We start from the raw sequence: 26083 nt of genomic DNA, 5'->3' as shown, positions 1-26083 counted from the left end.
TTCACCAGGGTGATAAATCACAAGCATGAGGTGACTGAGGACACAGTTCAGATGTGTTGACAAGCAAAATAGAGAAACATGGGTCAAAATACACATATTAAGTTGTTGATAAAGATTAATGTAGCTAAACGAAATAAGGTCAGATTATTATGAAATGTTTTTAGTGGTAGTGGGGTAACATGGACTCCATTACAGTATTTGAGGGGCAATGGTAGTAACATTGGAGTCAATCTGATAACTCAAACTTTTGATACTGTAATCATTATTAGTAATGACATTTCTCACTGATGTTAATTCAATTTAATTCAGAGACAAATATGACATTAAAAAGTCATGTAATGGGAGTGTTAGCGCTCCTGGAAGTTGGTGGCGCTAGTGAGACACAGAAATACAGAGGTCTCTCATCCGATCCATTTCCTTTACCAGAGTGGTCCATAATTAACTTTTGCTTGGTTGGCACTTTCAACCAGATATAAGCAGGCTGAGACCCCAGCATCCATAAGTCAGATCCCTTCCTTCTCTGTGGTAAGACTCTCCGCCTCCTTAGATGTTTCCATTTGTATAATTTTTTTTTGCGCTCAGCATCTGAGTCAGTAGCTAACTGCACTGTAGGAATTGACTTCTGGACGGACTTATTTACATGTCCCTTGTCAGATTTTACAATATGCAATCAAGTGGCATTCATTTAAAATGTTGTTTTGGGGGAAAAAAATTGTTTTTGCTTTAAATGTGTTTTACTTCAAACCTGTAGCTTTTTTTTAGGGTCAAATGTAGTGCTCCTGCTGTTTGTAAATTGAGGGGGTGGTCTAGAATGTAACTGGGTTTTTAGGGGTTTTATTTGAATTCTTGACAGAATGTGTAGTAAAGTGAGTTGCCAATAGGAAAATGAATGTTACAAGTTGCACCTGTAGTTGAATTGGCCGTAATGATTGTGTTGAATGATGCCATTCAAACGGTTTTTGTGTGTATTCACAACACCCTAATGTTTCCCAGGGTCCTCCAAGAAGTACAAATTCATCTGTAGGAGGGGAAAAAGAAGGTGAGACATAGTTTGAGTCTTCATAAGAAAAGTGACAAATGTTCTGTGAGAGATACCACTCACAGCTCTGTTCACTGGGGAGGAAGCACCACAGAGTCAATCATGTTTTCTTGTCTCATCTCTTTCCTAGTGATCCGTCACCATGAGTACGGACGCGGAGATGCAAATCTACGGCAAGGCTGCCATATACCTCCGTAAGCCTGAGAAGGAGAGGATGGAGGCACAAACCGCACCGTTTGATTCAAAGAACGCCTGCTATGTGTCAGACACCAAGGAGCTGTACCTTAAGGGTCTGGTCACTGCCAGGGCCGAAGGGAAGTGTACTGTAACAGTCACGCATCCTGACGGCACTAAGGAGGTAAGCCTGATTTGTGCAAGTACTCCATTTCTTGAAATAAACATCAAAATTATCCAAACATGCCAACAGGCAAAATGAAATCAGTAACAAAAGATAGATTGAGAAGGATTCCTCTGGTTTTTTTTGTAAGCAGAATATAACCTTCAAACACATACATTTTATCGCTGCTAATTACAAATGTATATGGACTAGTTAAGAATCACCATGTATGTGTCAGTGGGTGATAACAAAGTAGTTGGATTAGATGGGGGTATGCAGTTAAAAATATATATTTAAAGATTGAACTCGTATTTAATGAGCAAAAAGCATTCAGTCATGTATATTTTTGACGGTTTCAGGCAGGAAAAGAGTTCAAAGACGCAGACGTCTACCAGATGAACCCACCTAAGTACGACAAGATTGAGGACATGGCCATGATGACCTACCTGAATGAAGCCTCTGTGTTGTATAACCTCAAAGAGCGTTATGCAGCATGGATGATCTATGTAAGATACCTGCATAAACTTACACACACACACACATGAACCTGAGAAACACACACCTACATCCTCACATAAATCCAGGTAAAAGTCAATCTGATTGAGCTAATCCCCTAATTTAGTTGAATCCCTTTCATCCAGACCTACTCTGGGCTCTTCTGTGCCACGGTGAACCCCTACAAGTGGCTTCCTGTGTACGACATGGAGGTTGTCAACGCCTACAGAGGGAAGAAGAGGATGGAGGCTCCACCCCATATCTTCTCCGTCTCTGACAACGCCTTTCAGTTCATGCAGATTGGTACGAGCTCTCATGGATGAATGGATGGATGGATGGATGGATGGATGGATGGATGGATGGATGGATGGATGGATGGATGGATGGATGGATGGATGGATGGATGGATGGATGGATGTGCCCCAGGGTCACTAACACATCTATTCTAAATGCATTTTGGATTCATCTTTCCAAACATGTGGAGCAAGAAATCTAAATGCTGTCGTCCCTAACTATTTACACACCAAAGGAGTCTCCAGAGTTATTAACCGACCCTGTGAACAGGGGTTTGGTAACTAGTCATTTTAAATCTTAACAGTGACGTTAGGTCAGTCGGAAGCTTGTGGAGCAGGGCTTTGTAAACAAATAGAGCGTAACGATGTGATCAACGTGACATCAAAGAGGTCCAGCCGACCTTTTGGTAAAGAATACAGTGATGACTAATACAACTGTCTCCTGTGATAAAACGAAGGGCGTTATGGTAAAGAACACAGAGATGACTAATACAACTGTCTCCTGTGATAAAATGAATCATGGCGTTATGAAAAACGGCCTCCATGAGTTTAAGAGTAGAAGCAGCTGCACTTTGATAAATACTATCACCATAATCAGGAACAGGTAGAAAGGCTGACTGCACAATCTGCTTCCTGCTGACTAGAGAGAGACAAGATCTGTTTCTGTAAAAAAAACAAAAAAAAGCACACTTTAAAACGTAGTTTCTTAACAAGCTCATTCGTATGTGTTTTAAATGATGAATCATTTTCAAATAAAATAACAAGGTATTTGTATGCAGGGACTCGTTTAATTATAAAACCATCTGATGTGTGAAGATGTAATCCATCTGAAATAATCTTACAAGAACTTGAAAACAACATGTATTTAGTTTTGACAATATTATGCACAAGTTTTAAATCAGTAAGGGCTTCCTTTACAGCTGCAGATCAGACAGGAGCCTTGATACAGCCAGGTCAGCAGTCGGGGCAATTGTGTACATAATAGCAAATTTCGCATATAGAAGAAATGTACCATTTTTAACAGATAGCATTTATATAAATGGTGAAAAGAACAGGTCCTAGTATCGACCCTTTAAGTACCTCAAGAAATTCGGACTTAACCCCATCAATTACGATGGCTTGAGTTCTGTCGCTAAGATAATAATGAAACCATAAGCAGGCGTCAAAGCTCAGGTCAATCGAGGACAACTTGTTCAATAAAATAGCATGATCAACAGTATCAAACTCTTTTGAAAAGGTCCACAAACAAGGCGGCACAATTCAGTTTAGTGTCTAAAGCGTTGACAATATCATTAACAACTAATGTGGGTGCTGTGATTAGTGCTGTGCCCTGGCCTAAACCCTGATTGATTTATATTTAAAGTACTATGCTCAGATAAAATGTGTGAAGTTGCTTGTTTTGATTTGAGAATCTTAGCATGGAAGCCTGGAGATGATACGATAATTATCAAGATAACTACTATCCCTGCCCTTATGGACTGGCAGCACATAAGCTGTTTTACATACTTTTGGAATATTTCCTGTGAACAATGTTAGATTGAAGATATGGGTTACTGAGCCAGCAATGCGGGGGGCAGCACACTTGAGCAGACCCGGCTCCAATTGGTCAGCCCCTGTGGATATCTAGGTATCTATAGAAAGTAAGGCATCAAGGACTTATTTTTCTGTGATTTACTGAAATGCAAAATCTTGACTACCGTTTTCAATCTGCAAAATTCCTGAATCAGCGTTCAGCCCACTCTAAGAGATACAAGAGTTAGATGCTCTTTCAAAAAAGATAGCCAGCTGAAATAAAAAGACGATTAAATGCATCAATGATAGCATTTTTGTCCGTAACGGGGCCAGAGTCTGAATGAATTAGTTGGGTCAGAGAGGAGGAAGTGCAACCCTTTAGAGATTTGACCGTTTTCCAGAATTTAGCCGGGTTCCCATTACAATCAGAAAGAGTATTTACAAAATAATCAGATTTAGCTTTCTTGGTCAGTCTTACACATTGAGTCCTCAGTTGTCTAAAAGATTACCAATCCGGGCCTAAGCCTGTGTTCCTGGCCTTGACCAAGGCAACAATTCTCTTATGAATGACTTCAGATGAATCAGTTTTGAAGGGGCCATGATTATCTACAATAGTATTGAAGATATTTTGAAAAAAGCTTAAAGACAAATCAGGTTCAGGGATAGCTGAGATACAGTCAAGGTCACTCAATTATAGATCATGTAAAAAAAGCTTGTTCACTAACGTTTTTTAAGTGCCTCTTAATGATTACACGAGGCTTAGATGTACACATTTTCACATCTCTGACACAGACAACTGGGCAACGGTCACAAAAATCCTGTGGGAAAACCCCACCAGCAACATATTCATCTGGCGTTATTGTGAAAATAAGATCAATCAGGGTAGATTTCGATGGATCTTTAGGATTTGGCCGTGTAAGCTCAGTTATCAGCTGAGACAGGTTTAGCTCAGAGCAAATATCTTTCAGTGTATCTGACACTGGTGACCTCCAGTCAATAAAATCACCCATCATAGATAGTTCAGATTGACCACACTTAGATACCAATTCAGATAAATTGTTAAGAGCACATGAGAGAGCCGAGGGAGGGTGATGAACTCCCATTAGTGTCAGCTGGTTATTATGACCAAGGTCCACGTTAAGAACGAGACAATCAAACTGCTTAGGGACAGAGGTAGCAAGAGATACAGAAACATTTAAATTGTCCTATGTTGATATGGAGTTGTCGTTCCTCACTGTCTTGGCATTACCGTAAGCTTCCAGCAGAGGGTTAGCTGCGTTGATCAGATCCTTAAGAGGCCACTGATGGAGACAAACACAACTTGCTCAGAATCTGGTAAAGTGGTCAAGTCAGTTTTCTCGATTGCTTGAACACTTTTCTTGAAACAGGATTCACTGGTGGAATAAAAGTTTACACAGCCAAGAAAACTGAAATGAGTTTAAAAGCCACAACCTTCCTGCATTTTGCTGGGGTCTACTTCCTACTTGGATCTCAAAGTCCATAAGTGGTTATGGATGGATTAATGGATGGATTGATGGATGGATTGATGGATGGATTAATGGATAGATTGATGGATGGATTGATGGATGCATGGATGGATGGAAGTTAAAATATGCTTTAGAGAGTCATCTACTGTTTTCTAGTCTAGGTTGGAACAGTTTGCTGGTAATATCTGATTTCAGTAACCTTGAATGAAAAATGTTCCTAAATGAAATTCATGATGATGCTATGAATTCAATAATGTACCCAGAATGTTGCTCGAGTATGATAAGCAATATGTTTTTTGGTTACAGACCAGGAGAACCAGTCCGTCCTGATTACGTGAGTTGTGTACTAAAAATCTCACTTGAGAAAGTGTTTCTACTGCAATATGTTGGGTCACTTGGGTGTGATGAAAATATATGACATAATGAATGGATTAGGCTATGCATAATAATAAGTTGATGAGTGGGAATATTTGTTAATTATTTACTTATGTAAGAAACCAGGTCAACAGTGTATTTTTCAATGCTATTTCTTAGTGAAAACCAATCTGACATTCAAACATGTGACTAAAACCCCTCTTTCTCTGTTATATTAACCAGTGGAGAATCCGGTGCAGGAAAGACTGTCAACACCAAGCGTGTCATCCAGTACTTCGCCACCATTGCAGTTTCTGGTGCCAAGAAGGAAGCAGAGCCAGGCAAAATGCAGGTAGGTTTTACCTTTCTAACACATTTCAGTTTGGTGGGCTGTGTTCAAGCGATTGAGAAAAACTAACTTTACCAGTTTATGAGCAACCGTGTAGATTCCCACGGGGGACTAGTATGAAAATGTATGCACTCACTACTGTAAGTCGCTCTGGATAAGAGTGTCTGCTAAATGACTAAAATGTAAATGTGTTTGTCTCAATCAGGGGTCTCTTGAGGATCAGATCATTGCAGCTAACCCTCTGCTGGAGGCTTACGGTAATGCCAAGACAGTGAGGAACGACAACTCGTCTCGCTTTGTAAGTATGAAGGGCATACTGTGAAAGTTACCTTAGATTGGAAACATTTATTTCAGTAGTTCCCTTTTGTTATATCAATAGATGTCCAACATTCTGTAACATTTAAAGGGGTCTATCAAGGTAAAACTATAGATTTATTTAGTTGACCTATTTCTAACCCCCATGCTCTACTATAGGGTAAATTCATCAGGATTCACTTCCAAGGTAGCAAACTGGCTAAAGCTGACATTGAGACTTGTGAGTTGATTTTGATTTTTTTTCAATGCTTTACTAAATTCACACAGATTTTTTTTGGGAGATCATAATTATCTAATTCTCTCTCTCTCTCTCTCTCTCTCTCTCTCTCTCTCTCTCTCTCTCTCTCTCTCTCTCTCTCTCTCTCTCTCTCTCGCTCTCTCTCTCTCTCTCTCTCTCTCTCTCTCTCGCTCTCTCTCTTTGTGCCAATCTCTCTCTCTTTCTCTCTCAGACCTGCTAGAGAAGTCCAGAGTGTCCTTCCAGCTTCCCGATGAGAGAGGCTACCACATCTTCTTCCAGATGATGACCAATCATAAACCTGAGATCGTTGGTATGCAAAGAGTTTCAGAGGACATGTTTCCCCTTAAAAAAATTTCCACAGTCCAGACTATTAATAGTATTACAATGAGTACATCCAATGTAACAAGGCATCTAGATATGGATTAGGTCTTTAAGAAAGTAATGCACTGTGATTAGGTTTGCAAATGGAGGGTATTTTACTGGAAACTTTTCCAAGTTTACCAGTAAACTACCAGCATTTTGGTATCTTTCAAGGATTTTATGTAAAACATCCAGTGGCCCTTTTGGGTGTTTCAGATTATCCCAGGGGTCTGTAATTATCTCTGGCCCTCTGTGTGGCCTTATCACAAGTAAAATATGAAACAATTATTAATATAATATGATTTTAAAATAGAAAATAGAATGACAAATCTGTAAAACATTATCCTAAATATAAACCATGAACTTAGTGAATACCATTGGTGTTTAATATCAGGGTTTCAGCATGAAATGTAATTATTCAATTTATTTTTACAAAATCTGATTCATTTTACTATGTCAATATGTATTGGTTGTCAATATTTTGGCATCAAACTGGTGGCAGTTGGAATAGTTGGAAGAGACGTATATATGAATACATTTTTAAAAAGTTATTAAAGTATATTTTACCAAAGTTACGATAGATTGCGATGGATTTTCTGCTAATTACCAAAATTACTGAACATTCCGGTAACTTTGATCAATTAACGATAGTTTTGAAACCTTAACAGTGATATAGTTGAGTCCATCTATTGAGTAAAGGAAGGAGAGATACTGTAAAGGTAGGACAGCACAATTCTAAGAGATTTAACTGACAAGACATTCTCCATTGTCCATAGAAATGGCGCTCATCACCACCAACCCCTACGACTTCCCCATGTGCAGCCAGGGTCAGATCACTGTGGCCAGCATCAACGACAAGGAAGAGCTGGATGCCACAGACGTGAGTCAAACAAAGGGTTAACCAAACTCTAGATATGGAATGGGTAGAACCACCATACACACTGAATGCACTGTTCAATTCCAACTTGGAAACAGCTGGGAATTTTCATGTAATTTTTTGTCAGATTCTAAATGCCTTGTTTTAGTTAGGCATGTGCCTCAAGGCATTCTTCATGACGTCACACTTCACCTTGAGGCACACACATGTAAGACATCCACAAGAGAGGGCCACTAAGTGCCCTGTGAAACTGTGGAAAACTCCTTTTGTACTGTCATCTACTAGTGTTGGCCAAGCGTAATCATGTGGCTCTGTGAAAGCCAGTCAAATATATCCATCCCATTTGTTCTGGTGAGAGCAAAGAACTGTAGTGTACTGTAAGTGAGCAAACTACCGTTCAGTTCATCACTGTTGTACTTCCTGTCAAATACCAGGATGCCATTACAATCCTGGGCTTCAATAATGATGAGAAGATGAGCATCTACAAGCTGACAGGAGCTGTATTGCACCATGGCAACTTGAAATTCAAGCAGAAACAGCGTGAGGAGCAGGCCGAGCCAGACGGCACAGAGGGTGAGTCCCACTCATAGATATACAATATGTAAAGCATTAGTCCCATTCCCAGTCCCACTCATAGATATACAATATGTAAAGCATTAGTCCCATTCCCAGTCCCACTCATAGATATACAATATGTAAAGCATTAGTCCCATTCCCAGTCCCACTCATATATATACAATATGTAAAGCATTAGTCCCATTCCCAGTCCCACTCATAGATATACAATATGTAAATAATTTGTCCCATTCCCAGTCCCACTCATAGATATACAATATGTAAAGCATTAGTCCCATTCCCACTCATAGATATACAATATGTAAAGCATTAGTCCCATTCCCAGTCCCACTCATAGATATACAATATGTAAAGAATTTGTCCCATTCCAAGTCCCAAAAATAGATATACATAATATAAAGCATTAGTCCCATTCCCAGTCCCACTCATAGATATACAATATGTAAGACAGACAGCGCCTCATCAAAGTCCGGCAGGAGATCATTTATGGAGACCAAATTCCAACCTCCAGAAATGATTTGAAATTATCAATGTGGGTTCAACGAACCCACAGAAAACACGGCCAAATCCTTTTGTCAGTGTGACATCAGAATCAAGTGATCTTGTGTTCCTGAGTCTGTTGTTGTTGGTTCTCTCTCCAGTGGCTGATAAAATCGGCTACCTGCTGGGCCTGAACTCAGCTGAGATGTTGAAGGCCCTCTGCTACCCCAGAGTGAAGGTCGGCAACGAGTATGTGACCAAGGGACAGACTGTGCCTCAGGTAAGGAGGCCAAACACAGCATCTACCATTTTCTGAGCACCAGAAATATTTAGGTGATTAGTGCGTTGCTTGTTTTGAATAGTGATGTCTTCTCACCTTCTCACTATACATGGTCAATGTCTCATGTATTCATTTGAGGTATTATCATTGCAGGTTAATAACTCAGTCTCGGCTCTGGCCAAGTCCATCTATGAGAGGATGTTCTTGTGGATGGTCATCCGTATCAACGAGATGTTGGACACCAAGAATCCAAGGCAGTTCTATATCGGTGTGCTTGACATTGCTGGGTTTGAGATCTTTGATGTGAGTATGAGACCAGAACAAGACAATTAGTTGTGATTGAGAGGGATTACAGCCCTGTATGATGAAATGATCCCTTTTCAAATTCCATCAACAGTACAACAGCATGGAGCAGCTGTGCATCAACTTCACCAATGAGAAACTGCAACAGTTTTTCAACCACACCATGTTCGTCCTTGAACAAGAGGAGTACAAGAAGGAGGGAATCGTCTGGGCCTTCATTGACTTTGGCATGGACTTGGCTGCCTGCATTGAGCTTATTGAGAAGGTAAACTGTCTGTCAGGATTGTAATGGACCTCAACAGCAAAAGCTCATAGAGAGCGCTGTGTGAGATATTATCACAGTGGTACAAGGTATCTGACTGTTGAGAACTCTGTATCCTATTATGTGCCCCTAAATGAAGATACTCTGATAATAGCGTTCTTGCTAAAGGAATATATGTGATCCTAAATGTAAATATCACTAATTTGATATACATCTCTTTTCGTAAAGCCATTGGGCATCTTCTCCATCCTTGAAGAGGAGTGCATGTTCCCCAAGGCTTCAGACACTTCCTTCAAGAACAAGCTGTATGACCAGCATCTTGGGAAAAACAAGGCGTTTGAGAAGCCCAAGCCTGCTAAAGGCAAGGCAGAGGCCCACTTCTCCCTGGTGCACTACGCCGGCACGGTGGACTACAACATCACTGGCTGGCTGGACAAGAACAAGGACCCCCTGAACGACTCAGTTCTTCAGCTGTATGGGAAGTCCTCAGTCAAACTTATGGCTACCCTGTATGTCGCTGCCCCACCTGAGGGTAAGACTAGCATCATATTAAAACTCCTTTAAAGGGTTAATCTGCTGTTGCTACATTTACATTTCTTGAATTTGTTCTGGATTTGGGGACTGTGAAAAGACCCCTGGTGGCATGTCTGGTGGAGTAAGTGTGTGTGTCAGAGCTGTGTGTAAGTTGACTATGCAAACAATTTGGGATTTTCAACATATTAATGTTTCTTATAAAAAGAAGAAGTGATGCAGTCAGTCTCTCCTCAACCCTTAGCCAAGAGGGACTGGCATGCATAGTATTTATATGAGCCCTCTGATTACAATGAAGAGCAAGACGTGCCGCTCTGTTAATGTACTCATACAATAGGTGTTATTTTACACAATCTCATTGGCAGCATTTGCATTAAGATAAGTGTGAAGTTAACCTGACATTCTCTAATTTAGAATCATATATCACTTTTCCCCATTTTAACAGATACAACCAAGAAAGGAGGCAAGAAGAAGGGTGGTTCCATGCAGACTGTGTCCTCCCAGTTCAGGGTGAGCTTTTAAAATGTGTATGTTCAGGCTTTCTAAAGGTGCATTGATTATCAGAAATGATCTCTGAGAAAATGGTTTGTAACCCTCTTACAGGAGAACTTGGGCAAGCTGATGACCAACTTGAGGAGCACTCATCCTCACTTTGTGCGCTGCCTGATCCCCAACGAGACAAAGACTCCAGGTACAAGAAATATTGAGTTAAATATGACATATTATCAGTACAGTATCAGTGACCTTAACGAACCAATCTTTAACCTGTTAATGAGACTTGGTTTGTGTTTCCAGGTCTGATGGAGAACTTCCTGGTTATCCACCAGCTCAGGTGTAATGGTGTTCTAGAAGGTATCAGGATCTGCAGAAAGGGCTTCCCCAGCAGAATCATCTATGCTGACTTCAAGCAGAGGTACACACACACAAACACAAAACAGTTCCTGCATGTACGCACACACACACACAGAATCACACACACACACAATCACACACGCACACAATCACACACACACACACACACACACACAAACAGACAGACACACAGAAATATATTCTCTAAGGGTTTTCCCAACATCAGAATAGCCTTCTCTTTAACGTAATATAACCAACCTATTATAACTTGACGTTTGTTAAATTTCTACCACATGTTAAACATGTCTCCTCATTCAGGTACAAAGTACTGAATGCCAGTGTCATCCCCGAGGGCCAGTTCATGGACAACAAGAAGGCTTCTGAGAAGCTGCTTGGGTCCATTGATGTGAATCATGAGGATTACAAGTTTGGACACACCAAGGTCAGTCAAATACCTCCAGCAAAAGCTAACAATAAAACACAACCTCAATGATAATATAAATTCTAACCATTCAATGTCTCTCCAGTTGATCTATCCATCTTTTCGTTATTTCTTAAGAATTTGAAAAAATCTCAATTAATTATCATGTGCATTGTGTCAGAGTGGTGTGGCTGCAGTTATCTGTATCAGTGTACATTATTCATCTACAACTGTAAAATAACTTACAACTTATAAACAACCTATCCCATGGTTTGTTTGTAAGCACTGCAATGTTTATGTTGGTGAAATCAATCTAGTGGCGTTGTTCCTCTCTTTTGATTCAACCCTTTCTATCTGTCACCATCTGACAGAGGTACCATAATTGACCATGTTTACCTGTGTCAGGTGTTCTTCAAAGCCGGTCTGCTGGGTGTCCTTGAGGAGATGAGAGATGAGAAGCTGGCCTCTCTGGTCGGCATGGTCCAGGCTCTCAGCCGTGGATTCCTCATGAGGAGAGAGTTCACCAAGATGATGGAGAGGAGGTGAGGAATAGTAGACAACTTGGCAAAGAATTCTGTCAACCACCTGTATGTAAAGCATTATGATTACAGACTGTATATGCTGTGAGTTGTTCACTATGAGAAAGTGTGTTATAGCAGCAGTTTGGGATTTAACAAGCTGTTCAATTGTTATTTAAATTTGTGATATTTACCCATTCATTCTTGAAGAATATGACTCCTCCTGATCTTAGCATTACCTGTCAGTCCTTTCATCTAGAGAGCTGTCTATAAATGTAAGTGGGGTTACATTTCCCTAGCCCAATTCCTCAGCTGTATGCAAAAAGTGGCATTGGTCCCCGTTTTGTTATTCTTTGAATCCCAGAACGTAGCTTTAAAGTCCTACCCCAGTCTCCTTTTCACCTCATTAAACACCTGATTTACTTAACAAAAGGCACATCTCATTAGGTGCTCCAGGTATCCTCATGGCATGGCACAAGTGAGGGGTGGGGCTTTCCTCTTTTGTTCTCTATTGCTCCTCTATTGTTCCTCAAGCAAGGGGGGAGGCCGATGACATCACAAAGCCAACATCAGACATTTACATTTTACATTTACATCATTTAGCAGACGCTCTCATCCAGAGCGACTTACAAATTGGTGCATTCAACTTATGATAGCAAGTGGGACAACCACTTTTTTTCTTCTTTTTTTTAATGGGGGGGTGGGGGAGGGGGGGGGGGGGTAGAAGGATTACTTTATCCTATCCCAGGTATTCCTTAAAGAGGTGGGGTTTCAAGTGTCTCCAGAAGGTGGTCAGTGACTCCGCTGTCCTGGCGTCGTGAGGGAGCTTGTTCCACCATTGGGGTGCCAGAGCAGCAAATAGCTTTGACTGGGCTGAGCGGGTGACTGGGCTGAGGGGGTGTAGGGTCTGAACAGAGCCTGAAGGTAAGGAGGTGCCGTTCCCCTCACAGCTCCGTAGGCAAGCACCATGGTCTTGTAGTAGATGTGAGCCTCAACTGGAAGCCAGTGGAGTGTGCGGAGGAGCGGGGTGACATGAGAGAACTTGGGAAGGTTGAACACCAGACGGGCTGCGGCGTTCTGGATAAGTTGTAGGGGTTTAATGGCACAGGCAGGGAGCCCAGCCAACAGTGAGTTGCAGTAATCCAGACGGGAGATGACAAGTGCCTGGATTAGGACCTGTGCCACTTTCTGTGTAAGGTAGGGTCGTACTCTGCGAATGTTGTGGAGCATGAACCTGCAGGATTGGGTCACCGCTTTGATGTTAGCAGAGAACGACAGGGTGTTGTCCAGGGTCACGCAAGGCTCTTTGCACTCTGGGAGGAGGACACAATGGAGTTGTCAACCGTGATGGCAAGATCATGGAGCGGGTAGTCCTTCCCAGGGAGGAAGAGCAGCTGCGTCTTGCTGACGTTCAGCTTGAGGTGGTGATCCGACATCCACACTGATATGTCTGCCAGACATGCAGAGATGCGATTCGCCACCTGGTTATCAGAAGGGGGAAAGGAGAAAATTAGTTGTGTGTAGTCTGCGTAGCAATGATAGGAGAGACCATGTGAGGATATGACAGAGCCAAGTGACTTGGTGTATAGAGAGAAAAGGAGAGGGTGCTAACTGTAAGTCGCTCTGGATAAGAGCGTCTGCTAAATGACTAAAATGTAAATGTAAATGAGAGGGCCTAGAACTGAGCCCTGGGGGACACCAGTGGTGAGAGCACGTGGTGCGGAGACAGATTCTCGCCACGCCACCTGGTAGGAGCGACCTGTCAGGTAGGACGCAATCCAAGAGTGAGCAGCGCCGGAGATGTCCAACTCGGAGAGGGTGGAGAGGGGGATCTGATGGTTCACAGTATCAAAGGCAGCAGATAGGTCTAGAAGGATAAGAGCAGAGGAGAGAGAGTTAGCTTTAGCAGTGCGGAGAGCCTCCGTGACACAGAGAAGAGCAGTCTCAGTTGAATGACCAGTCTTGAAACCTGACTGGTTTGGATCAAGAAGGTAATTCTGAGAGAGATAGCAGGAGAGTTGACTAGAGACGGCACGCTCAAGAGTTTTGGAGAGAAAAGAAAGAAGGGATACTGGTCTGTAGTTGTTGACATCGGAGGGATCGAGTGTAGGTTTTTTGAGGAGGGGTGCAACTCTCGCTCTCTTGAAGACTGAAGGGACATGGCCAGCGGTCAAGGATGAGTTGATGAGCAAGGTGAGGTAAGGGAGAAGGTCTCTGGAAATGGTCTGGAGAAGAGAGGAGGGGATAGGGTCAAGCGGGCAGGTTGTTGGGCGTCCGGCCGTCACAAGTCGCAAGATTTCATCTGGAGAGAGAGGGGAGAAAGAAGTCAAAGCATAGGGTAGGGCAGTGTGAGCAGGACCAGCGGTGTCATTTGACTTAATAAATGGGGATCGGATGTCGTCAACCTTCTTTTCAAAATAGTTGACGAAGTCATCCACAGAGAGGGAGGAGGGAGGGGGAGGAGGATTCAGCAGGGAGGAGAATGTGGCAAAGAGCTTCCTAGGGTTAGAGGCAGAGGCTTGAAATTTAGAGTGGTAGAAAGTGGCTTTAGCAGCGGAAACAGAGGAAGAGAATGTAGAGAGGAGGGAGTGAAAAGATGACAGGTCCGCAGGGAGTCTAGTTTTCCTCCATTTCCGCTCGGCTGCCCGAAGCCCTCTTTTGTGAGCTCGCAATGAGTCGTCAAGCCACGGAGCAGGAGGGGAGGACCGAGCCGGCCGGGAGGATAGGGGACATAGAGAGTCAAAAGATGCAGAAAGGGAGGAGAGGAGGGTTGAGGAGGCACAATCAGGAGATCAGAGGGAGAAGGATTTAGCAGAGGGAAGAGATGATAGGATGGAAGAGGAGAGAGTAGTGGGAGAGAGAGAGTGAAGGTTGCGACGGCACATTATCATCTGAGTAGGGGCAGAGTGAGTAGTGTTGGAGGAGAGCGAGAGAGAAAAGGATACAAAGTAGTGGTCGGAGACTTGGAGGGGAGTTGCAGTGAGATTAGTAGAAGAACAGCATCTAGTAAAGATGAGGTCAAGCGTATTGCCTGACTTATGAGTAGGGGGGGACGGTGAGAGGTTGAGGTCAAAAGAGGAAAGGAGTGGAAAGAAGGAGGCAGAGAGAAATTAGTCAAAGGCAGACGAAGGGAGGTTAACGTCACCCAGAACTGTGAGGGATGAGCCATCCTCAGGAAAGGAACTTATCAAGGCGTCAAGCTCATTGATGAACTCTCCAAGGGAACCTGGGGGGCGATAAATGACAAGGATGTTAAGCTTGAATGGGCTAGTGACTGTGACAGCATGGCATTCAAATGAGGAGATAGACAGATGGGTCAGGGGAAAAAGAGAGAATGTCCACTTTAGAGAGATGAGGATTCCTGTGCCACCGCCGTGCCGACCAGATGCTCTCGGGGTATGCGAGAACACATGGTTAGACGAAGAAAGAGCAGTAGGAGTGTTTTCTGTGGTAATCCATGTTTCCGTCAGCGCCAAGAAGTCGAGGGACTGGAGGGTAGCATAGGCTGAGATGAACTCTGCCTTGTTGGCCGCAGAATGGAAGTTCCAGAGGCTGCCAGAGACCTGGAACTCCACTTGAAAAGCCACCATCAGACCAACTCCTTGAAGTTTCTTTGAAGTCTGCAGTTCACACTATTTTCTTCAAAATGTATATTTTTACCCTTTAGTGTGTGTACTTTACTGTATTTATACTTGGGATATCGCTTTTCCACAGGAAAAGTTCTAAAATCACTGGAGGAGATCTTTAAGCATGCCACTCACCATGTCACTCACCATGCCACTCACCATGCCACTCACCATGCCACTCACCATGCCACTCACCATGCCACTCACCATGCCACTCACCATGCCACTCACCATGCCACTCCATCCTTTCTGTCGACCAGAGATTCTGTCTTCACCATCCAGTACAACATCCGCTCATTCATGAATGTGAAAACCTGGCCATGGATGAAGGTGTACTTCAAGATCAAGCCCCTGCTGAAGAGTGCTGAGACTGAGAAGGAGCTGGCCAACATGAAGGAGAACTATGAGAAGATGCAGACGGACCTGGCCAAGGCTCTGGCCAAGAAGAAGGAGTTGGAGGAGAAGATGGTGGCCATGGTGCAGGAGAAGAATGACCTGGCACTTCAAGTCGCAGCTGTGAGTGAGCAACGACACTCATTAGAGCACATTTACACACACATGAACACAGACACGAACACAATCACACACACATCTGCACATGTGAACACACGCACACTTTGGCAATCTCAAAAAAATGTATTGCCCATGGTATATATTTATATTTCACACATTTAAATTGATTTGCACTGACCTATTTGACCAAACTAAGTTTATATTTTGATACACAAAGAGAGGCCAATGATATTTTCTCCTGCTCTGGAACCAGGATTCAGAGAATCTGAACGATGCTGAGGAAAGGTGCGAGGGGCTCATCAAGAGCAAGATCCAGCTGGAGGCCAAACTCAAAGAGACGACCGAGAGGCTGGAGGATGAGGAGGAGATGAATGCTGAGTTGACTGCCAAGAAGAGGAAGCTGGAGGATGAGTGCTCTGAGCTGAAGAAGGACATTGATGACCTGGAGCTCACCCTGGCCAAAGTGGAGAAGGAGAAGCACGCCACTGAAAACAAGGTTTCGTAGACAGTCTAACCAAACAATAATCCAAACAATAATCTACTCAAAACAGAAAAGGAATTCAAGTTTTTTTGTGGGTGCTGTAAAAACTAAGACACAAAATAGTGGAATTTCATTTGTGGGGTAATCCACACATTCATTACATGTTCTGTTCCCCCCTCCTTTATGACTTCCCCTCAATACACCGGAATGAAGTACAGTGCCATCTAGTGTTGAATCTATAGTACAGCACTTGTTGAAACATTTCTAATATTAATTAAACTAAATCTCCCCTTCATGGTGAAGTGACCAAAGACTAATTTTGTTGTTGTCGTTTTCAGGTTAAAAACCTGACAGAGGAGATGGCGTCTGTGGATGAGAGTGTTGCCAAGCTGACCAAGGAGAAGAAAGCCCTCCAAGAGGCCCACCAGCAGACACTGGACGACCTGCAGGCAGAGGAGGACAAAGTCAACACTCTGACCAAGGCCAAGACCAAGCTGGAACAGCAAGTGGACGACGTGAGTGGAGTTTGACATTTTGGCCATGATAGTATGTAAGATGATATTATCTTCAATTGTTTAGATTTGACCAATATATGTGTATTTTTATCTTGTAGCTTGAGGGTTCTCTGGAGCAAGAGAAGAAGCTCCGTATGGACCTTGAGAGAGCCAAGAGAAAGCTGGAGGGAGATCTGAAACTGGCCCAGGAGTCCATAATGGACCTGGAGAATGACAAGCAGCAGTCTGATGAGAAAATCAAGAAGTAAACACAAATCAATTACCACAGTATTACCTGCCATCTTGATCAAAATAATGGCTGTTATTGGCTCATTCTTGTAATTATTAATTTGTATGTGATTCTTAAAAGCAAAGAGAATGGTAATATAGGCTCCCTTTACACTATCTAACCAAATCGAACTTTGCAATCAACGTGTTTGTGTTTGTTAGGAAGGAGTTTGAGACCACCCAGCTCCTCAGCAAGATTGAGGATGAGCAGTCTCTGGGAGCTCAGCTGCAGAAGAAGATCAAGGAACTCCAGGTACAGTACAGGATCTAAGCTCGTGTCCAGGAAAGGACACACCTGAATCATTTCCTGAAAAAAACGGACACATTTCTTATGGTAGCACACATTTTTCCTGGTGGCTTCTGACGGCTCAGTAAGATGGAAGATGGTGCTTCATGATGGTGCTTCTTTCTATGGAAAGATGGTGCTTCTTACCGGTGTTAGTTCCGCACTTGGGACACTGTCTAATTAATATAGTAAATATGTTAGTGTAACTGGCTATGTATTAACACATTTATGCTAAATATACTGTACATACTATTATTATGTAGTGAGGTTCAATTGTTTCAACTGTATTGTAGTGTTCATACCCCCTGCTCCTGCCCCCTGTTCTAGGCCCGTATTGAGGAGCTGGAGGAGGAAATTGAGGCTGAGCGTGCTGCCAGGGCTAAGGTTGAGAAGCAGAGGGCCGACCTCTCCAGGGAACTTGAGGAGATCAGCGAGAGGCTGGAGGAGGCCGGAGGCGCCACTGCTGCTCAGATTGAGATGAACAAGAAGCGTGAGGCTGAGTTCCAGAAGCTGCGTCGTGATCTTGAAGAGTCCACCCTGCAGCACGAGGCCACAGCCGCCGCTCTGCGCAAGAAGCAGGCCGACAGTGTGGCTGAGCTCGGGGAGCAGATCGACAACCTGCAGCGCGTAAAGCAGAAGCTGGAGAAGGAGAAGAGTGAGTACAAGATGGAGATTGATGACCTCTCCAGCAACATGGAGGCTGTCGCCAAGGCTAAGGTGAGTAGTGATGTTTTGGTCAAGCAGTGTTGAGGAGGGTCAGCTACATTACCATTCAAGTAAACTGAAGTTGACAGGAGTCGCATATGTTTCACTAACAGGGCAATCTGGAGAAGATGTGCCGTACTCTTGAGGACCAGCTGAGCGAGATCAAGACTAAGAATGATGAGAATGCTCGCCAGGTCAACGACATCAGCGGACAGAGGGCCAGACTCCTGACAGAAAATGGTACCATCAACAATGAACAACAAACCAATGTAGCACACTTCAGTAGTAAACAATAACAAGTGTTGGGGCTCTAAATCCAGTCCACATAGTTTCTGCCCTACAATACCTCAAATACATTTTCAATCTTAGAGAACAGAGACCCCATTAACAAGAGGTCACTCTTTCCCTGCAGGTGAGTTTGGCCGCCAGCTGGAGGAGAAGGAAGCCCTGGTGTCTCAGCTTAACAGAGGAAAACAGGCCTTCACCCAGCAGGTGGAGGAACTGAAGAGGCAGATTGAGGAGGAGGTCAAGGTAAGGGACCCAAAATGGAGACCACCCACCACAATTTAGAGCTCTATATACATATAGACGGTGACTACGCCACCCTTAGAGACTTCTACTGCCATTTGTTTTACTCTCTATCTAATCTCTCTTTGTCTTTCTTTCTTTCTCAGGCTAAAAATGCACTGGCCCACGGTGTCCAGTCTGCCCGCCATGACTGTGACCTCCTGAGAGAGCAGTTTGAGGAGGAGCAGGAGGCCAAGGCAGAGCTGCAGCGCGGCATGTCTAAGGCCAACAGTGAGGTGGCTCAGTGGAGGACTAAGTATGAAACTGATGCCATCCAGCGCACAGAGGAGCTGGAGGAGGCCAAGTGAGTTGCATGCAGTTGCAAAAACTCAAATAAATGGTGTGGATGGTGAGGGTGATAGGGGGCTCTGAGAAAAGGTTATGTCAATATGTAGTGCAACATTTGTCTCACAGCAAATTGCTCACCATAACACCACCTTCTGTTGTCCAACAGGAAGAAACTGGCCCAGCGTCTGCAGGAGGCTGAGGAGACCATTGAGGCGACCAACTCAAAGTGCGCCTCCCTGGAGAAGACCAAGCAGAGACTGCAGGGAGAGGTGGAGGACCTCATGATTGACGTTGAGAGAGCCAACGCAATGGCCGCCAACCTCGACAAGAAGCAGAGGAACTTTGACAAGGTGAACATTTATAAACCTCACTCTAGGTGATATTTTCTGTCTGCTATTTGATCAGTTGTAGTATAATTGTAGCATATTTCTGAATCAAAACTCTCCATCAATGAGTTCTAATGAAAATCCCATGTATTTCCCTAGGTTCTGGCAGAGTGGAAGCAGAAGTATGAGGAGGGTCAGGCTGAGCTGGAAGGAGCTCAGAAGGAGGCTCGCTCTATGAGCACTGAACTCTTCAAGATGAAGAACTCCTACGAGGAGGCTCTGGATCATCTGGAGACTCTGAAGAGAGAGAACAAGAACCTGCAACGTGAGCATTTGACAGCAGTTCTATTTGACTGATGTTTGACTAGTGTTTGAAAATGGAATTAACTGTAATCATCAACATTATATCAAAATTACTATTAAACCGTCTCAGAATATTCATGTAAAGTATAAAATGTTATTTTTTGGAACTTGTAATTGGTATTCCTTTGAATAGCCCAAGTTCCTTTGAATAGCCCAAGGATGTGTGGGGCAAGTCGATTTGGAAGACAGTATGAAATGCTGTTAATTAATTAACTGTTATTATGATTCATTATAAACTTCAGTGCATTGGCGATATCCACTGTGGAAATCTCTGAAGTATAATCTGCTCCTGTGTTTGTGTGTGCAGAAGAGATCTCTGACCTGACTGAGCAGATCGGAGAGACTGGCAAGAGCATCCATGAGCTGGAGAAGGCCAAGAAGACCGTGGAGACAGAGAAGTCTGAGATCCAGACCGCTCTGGAGGAGGCTGAGGTACAAACTACAGCTGTTTGATAGGAAAAGCAGTGTTACACTAGCCAATGCCAGCTACAGTCTAATGCTCCCCTTTATTGCTGTTTATTGTAGTCATTTATACAGTATGTAATTCCTTGTGTTATACACATCCAAATGTATTGAGCACAATTCACCTGACTGCTTCTCTTTGTCCAGGGCACACTGGAGCACGAGGAATCCAAGATTCTGCGTGTGCAGCTGGAGCTGAACCAGATCAAGGGTGAGGTGGACAGGAAGCTGGCTGAGAAGGACGAGGAGATGGAACAGATCAAGAGGAACAGCCAGAGGGTGGTTGACTCCATGCAGAGCACCCTGGACTCTGAGGTCAGGAGCAGGAATGACGCCCTGAGGGTGAAGAAGAAGATGGAGGGAGACCTGAATGAGATGGAGATCCAGCTGAGCCACGCCAACAGGCAGGCCGCTGAGGCCCAGAAACAGCTGAGGAACGTCCAGGGACAGCTCAAGGTAAAGGGACTGGGACATCAGGCTCAACAACCTGAACATGGGGAAGGATTTGTTTGTGAATCAGTAGAAAATAATAGAAAATAGGAATGGAATAGAGACTAATACACTGTAATACATTGTACACTCTTAGAAGTAAAGACTAATCCACTGTACACTCTTAGAAATAAAGACTAATACACTGTACACTTTTAGAAGTAAAGACTAATCCACTGTACACTCTTAGAAGTTATGACTAATCCACTGTACACTCTTAGAAGTAAAGACTAATACACTGTACACTCTTAGAAGTAAAGACTAATACACTGTACACTTTTAGAAGAAAATACTAATCCACTGTACACTCTTAGAAGTAAAGACTAATAAACAGTACACTCTTAGAAGTAAAGACTAATACACTGTACACTCTTAGAAGTAAAGACTAATACACTGTACACTTTTAGAAGAAAATACTAATCCACTGTACACTCTTAGAAGTAATGACTAATCCACTGTACACTCTTAGAAGTAATGACTAATCCACTGTACACTCTTAGAAGTAATGACTAATACATTGTAGTACACTGTACACTCTTAGAAGTAATGACTAATACAATGTACACTCTTAGAAGTAAAGACTAATACACTGTGCACTCCTAGAAGTAAAGACGACTACATTGTAGTACACTGTACACTCTTAGAAGTAATGACTAATACAATGTACTCTCTTAGAAATAAAGAATAACACACTGTACACTCCTAGAAGTAAAGACTAATACATTGTAGTACACTGTACACTCTTAGAAGTAAAGACTAATACACTGTAATACACTGTAATATACTATAATACACTGTAATACACTGAAATACCCTGTAATATACTAAAATACACTGTAATACACCATAATACACTGTAATACACTGTAATATACTATAATACACTGTAATACACTGTAATATACTATAATACACTGTAATACACCACAATACACTGTAATACACTGTAATATACTGTAATACACTGTAATACACTGTAATACACTGTACACTCTTAGAAGTAATGGTGCCTGGAATAATCTTTTGGGTTGCTGCTCCTGTGGAACCTTTCTCGTTGAAAAAGGTTCAATGAGGATCCCCTCTGAAACGGCTATTCATAACTCCTGTCTAAAGGTTCAAACCGGAACCTTTTTTTGATGGGAGGGGTTATATTTTGAACCATTTTAATAATATATTGTAGAGGTGGCAGCCTATCAGATTGAAGGCGTGGCTTATTGTAGGATAATTTTTTCGTCAAACATTAGCATAAATGTAATTCCTGTTCATCACCTTCAGTTTATAAACTGCAAATTAAAATGTTCCTTGAATATTTATGCAAATTACATATTCTAATTGAGTAATTTTAACTTTGTGATTTTCTCATGAGCAACTCATACACCTCCATTGGCCTCATTGAAGCTACAAAACTGTCAGTGTTCAATATTAACATGTGATGACAATACAACAGAACAGATGAACAGGAATTAAATTTACTCTGACAGGTGGCCCAAAAAATGTAAGCGTCTTAAACCACGCCCCTACCTAAGCCATGCCTCCAGCTACATCGAACCATTAAAGGTACCTCCAAGAACCCCTCAACTAACTGAAGGTGCAAATATGACTAGCAATGGTTCAATGAGAAATTCTAATTCTAAGAGTGTATAAAGGTAGGAATATTGAGGAACATTTTTAACCATTAACATTTCTCTCACCGATCGTATCGCTCTATTTCCACAAGTCCTAATGAACCTATGTAATTGTGATCCCCAGGATGCCCAATTGCACCTTGATGACGCTGTCCGCCTCTCAGAGGATATGAAGGAGCAGGCAGCCATGGTGGAGCGCAGAAACGGTCTGATGGTGGCTGAAATTGAGGAGCTGAGAGTTGCTCTGGAGCAGACAGAGAGAGGCCGCAAAGTGGCTGAGACTGAGCTGGTAGACGCCAGCGAGCGTGTCGGACTGTTGCACTCCCAGGTACGGGTCAAAAGCCATTTCTAATTAAACACATGGAATTCGGCAATGCTTGCTTTTAGATTTTCGTAATTTCTGAGTCAAACAAATGGCCTTGTTTCCTCCTTCAGAACACCAGCCTTCTGAACACCAAGAAGAAGCTGGAGACTGACCTGGTTCAGGTGCAGGGAGAGGTGGACGACATCGTCCAGGAAGCCAGGAACGCAGAGGACAAGGCCAAGAAGGCCATCACTGACGTGAGTCCTTGAATTACATTTGCTAGATTGCCAATGGTAGCTGGGCTGATTAACCACAACAAATATCTCAGAGGGACATTATGGTTGGTGCCAGTTGGTGCATAAATTAAACTAAGTACCATTCCAGGCGGCCATGATGGCTGAGGAGCTGAAGAAGGAGCAGGACACCAGCGCTCACCTGGAGAGGATGAAGAAGAACCTGGAGGTCACAGTCAAGGACCTGCAGCACCGCCTGGATGAGGCTGAGAATCTGGCCATGAAGGGAGGCAAGAAGCAGCTCCAGAAACTGGAGTCCAGGGTGAGTTAACAGCAGGGTGGATTGAAAGACAAACTGCTGGAAATGCATGTGATCATATAAAAAATAAGGTATTTCGGGGGAAATGCCCCCTTAAGGAAAATTTATATTTTCTGACAAAAAAAAGCTACTTTTGGTAAGATTTGAATATGGCATACTGGCAATTTTTTGGAAAATACATTTTTAATAAGTGCCCCCTGAAGATTAGTGTGTTAAAATACATTGTATACGTTTCATTATTACATTTTTGAGTAATTGACTCTTAAAAGCTAAAGTCTAGGTGTTTAAGCAGTAAGGCATGGAAAGCGCTGGATTTTTTTTTTGTGACATAAAGTGTGTTCTGTTATAGGCAGAGGGCATAAGATTCCCTACACAGGGGCATTGTGTAAGACGATCTCTCTCAATAACCCACCTACGGAAGGAAAAGTAGTTGTTTTCATTATAGACCCTCTACTTAAAATGGTAAAAGTACATAGGAACAGACAACAATTGTGCCTCCAACACCACCATTAAGTTTGCCGACGACACAACAGTGGTAGGCCTGATCACCGACAACGATGAGACAGCCTATAGGGAGGAGGTCAGAGACCTGGCCGTGTGGTGCCAGGACAACAACCTCTCCCTCAACGTGACCAAGACAAAGGAGATGATTGTGGACTACAGGAAAAAAAAGAGGACTGAGCACGCCCTCATTCTCATCGACGGGGCTGTAGTGGAACAAGTTGAGAGCTTCAAGTTCCTTGGTGTCCACATCACCAACAAACTATCATGGTCCAAACACACAAAGACAGTCGTGAAGAGGGCACGACAAAGCCTATTCCCCCTCAGGAGACTGAAAAGATTTGGCATGGGTCCTCAGATCCTCAAAAAATTATACAGCTGCACCATCGAGAGCATCCTGACTGGTTGCATCACCGCTTGGTATGGCAACTGCTTGGCCTCCGACCGCAAGGCACTACAGAGGGTAGTGCGTACGGCCCAGTACATCACTGGGGCCAAGCTTCCTGCCATCCAGGACCTCTATACCAGGCGGTGTCAGAGGAAGGCCCTCAAAATTGTCAAAGACTCCAGCCACCCTAGTCATAGACTGTTCTCTCTGCTACCGCACGGCAAGCGGTACCGGAGTGCCAAGTCTAGGTCCAAAAGACTTCTCAACAGCTTCTACCCCCAAGCCATAAGACTCCTGAACAGCTAATCATGGCTACCCGGACTATTTGCACTGCCCCCCCACCCCATCCTTTTTACGCTGCTGCTACTCTGTTAATTATTTATGCATAGTCACTTTAACTCTACCCACATGTACATATTATCTCAACTACCTCAACTAGCCGGTGCCCCCGCACATTGACTCTGCACCGGTACCCCCCTGTATATAGCCTCCCTACTGTTATTTTATTTTACTTCTGCTCTTTTTTCTCTCAACACTTTTTTTGTTGTTGTTTTATTGTAACTTTTTTTGTAAAAAATAAATGCACTGTTGGTTAAGGGCTGTAAGTAAGCATTTCACTGTAATGTCTGCACATGTTGTATTCGGCGCATGTGACCAATTTGATTTGATTTGATTTGATTTGACTAGCAGAAGAATATACTTCTGTTTTTACAAAGATTTGTAACGTCTGATTTGTAACGTCTCACATAAATGCCTACCTTTATTTCTTCCACAAAGGTGCGTGAGCTCGAGACTGAGGTGGAGGCCGAGCAAAGAAGAGGTGTAGATGCAGTCAAGGGAGTCCGCAAGTATGAGCGCAGAGTCAAGGAGCTCACTTACCAGGTAAGAACATGTGCCTTCTTCACACACTAAATCACACTGGTTTGTGTATTAAACTATGGGGTATTGATTCTTTTATCTTCTCCCACAGACTGAGGAGGATAAGAAGAACGTTGGCAGACTTCAGGACCTGGTAGATAAGCTGCAGTTGAAAGTGAAGGCCTACAAGAGGCAGGCTGAGGAAGCGGTGAGTCAAATACTCTGAAAGCTTACGTTCCCTAGTAGACATTACAAAACTTCATGTCCAGACAGTTTAGTTGAAGTGTTGCTACTGCACATCAGTCAACAATGACTCAGTTGATAGTGCAAGTAATTGCTGAAGAAATGTATGCACAGTGACTCCTCTGCCTATGTGTTACCAATTTAAAAGAGATGGGGTTGAATATTATTTAGCTTAGTGCCGGGGGCTGGTCTAGTGGTAGTGCTGCCGCCCCTATATCACATATGTCCCTGGAGGCAGCAGTTTGATCCCTCTGTTCCACCACTCACTTTCTCTGCTATATCATCTATCTCCCTATTTACATTGCTATCCTAAATATATCAATAAAAAAAACGTTTAAAATAATATTAATTTGCTATCTGAAGCTTCAAACTTTGAATACTGATGTTATGCTCTCCTCTGTTTTCCTCACCCAGGAGGAAGCAGCCAACCAGCACATGTCTAAGTTCAGGAAGGTTCAGAATGAGCTGGAGGAGGCTGAGGAGCGTGCTGACATCGCTGAGACTCAGGTCAACAAGCTCAGAGCCAAGACCCGCGACACTGGAAAGGTACAGAACTGCTGCTAAACGTACACTTCTATCCAAGTCTATCCATATATTTATCATGTTCATTATTAATACTGATCCATTATATTCTATCCAAGTCTATCCATATATTTATCATGTTCATTATTAATACTGATCCATTATATTCTATCCAAGTCTGTCCATATATTTATCATGTTCATTATTAATACTGATCCATTATATTCTATCCAAGTCTATCCATATATTTATCATGTTCATTATTAATACTGATCCATTATATTTTTTATTTCTTCTTACAGGGAAAAGAAGCTGCTGAATGA

The 26083-nt window shown here is 42.9% G+C and overlaps 1 protein-coding gene across 2 annotated transcripts; it reads left to right on the top strand.

The window, feature by feature from the left end:
• Positions 1 to 1181: 1181 nt before the first annotated feature.
• On the top strand, positions 1182 to 26083 carry LOC311116036 (myosin heavy chain, fast skeletal muscle-like; the record flags this gene model as incomplete). Of its 2 annotated transcripts, none has more annotated exons than XM_084191170.1 (39): positions 1182 to 1397; positions 1748 to 1882; positions 2018 to 2174; positions 5470 to 5497; positions 5761 to 5869; positions 6072 to 6164; positions 6341 to 6401; positions 6631 to 6729; positions 7556 to 7659; positions 8091 to 8229; positions 8874 to 8992; positions 9146 to 9295; positions 9390 to 9560; positions 9786 to 10089; positions 10534 to 10598; positions 10692 to 10779; positions 10884 to 11001; positions 11259 to 11382; positions 11767 to 11903; positions 15766 to 16021; positions 16272 to 16514; positions 16838 to 17014; positions 17113 to 17258; positions 17444 to 17534; positions 17895 to 18284; positions 18386 to 18512; positions 18685 to 18803; positions 18947 to 19143; positions 19294 to 19477; positions 19613 to 19778; positions 20124 to 20248; positions 20426 to 20734; positions 22517 to 22720; positions 22828 to 22953; positions 23081 to 23251; positions 24915 to 25019; positions 25108 to 25203; positions 25653 to 25784; positions 26063 to 26083. In XM_084191170.1, 39 exons carry the CDS (start codon positions 1182 to 1184, stop codon positions 26081 to 26083), a joined length of 5802 nt encoding a protein of 1933 aa, XP_084047296.1. The 2 variants fall into 2 exon arrangements, with proteins under 2 accessions (XP_084047296.1, XP_084047295.1); XM_084191169.1 differs by having other exon boundaries at positions 1736 to 1882.

This window comes from Coregonus lavaretus (assembly GCF_964263955.1).
Source record: "Coregonus lavaretus genome assembly, contig: HAP1_SCAFFOLD_386, whole genome shotgun sequence".
NCBI classification, from domain to species: Eukaryota; Metazoa; Chordata; class Actinopteri; order Salmoniformes; family Salmonidae; genus Coregonus; species Coregonus lavaretus.
This window is presented reverse-complemented; position numbering and strand designations above follow the sequence as displayed.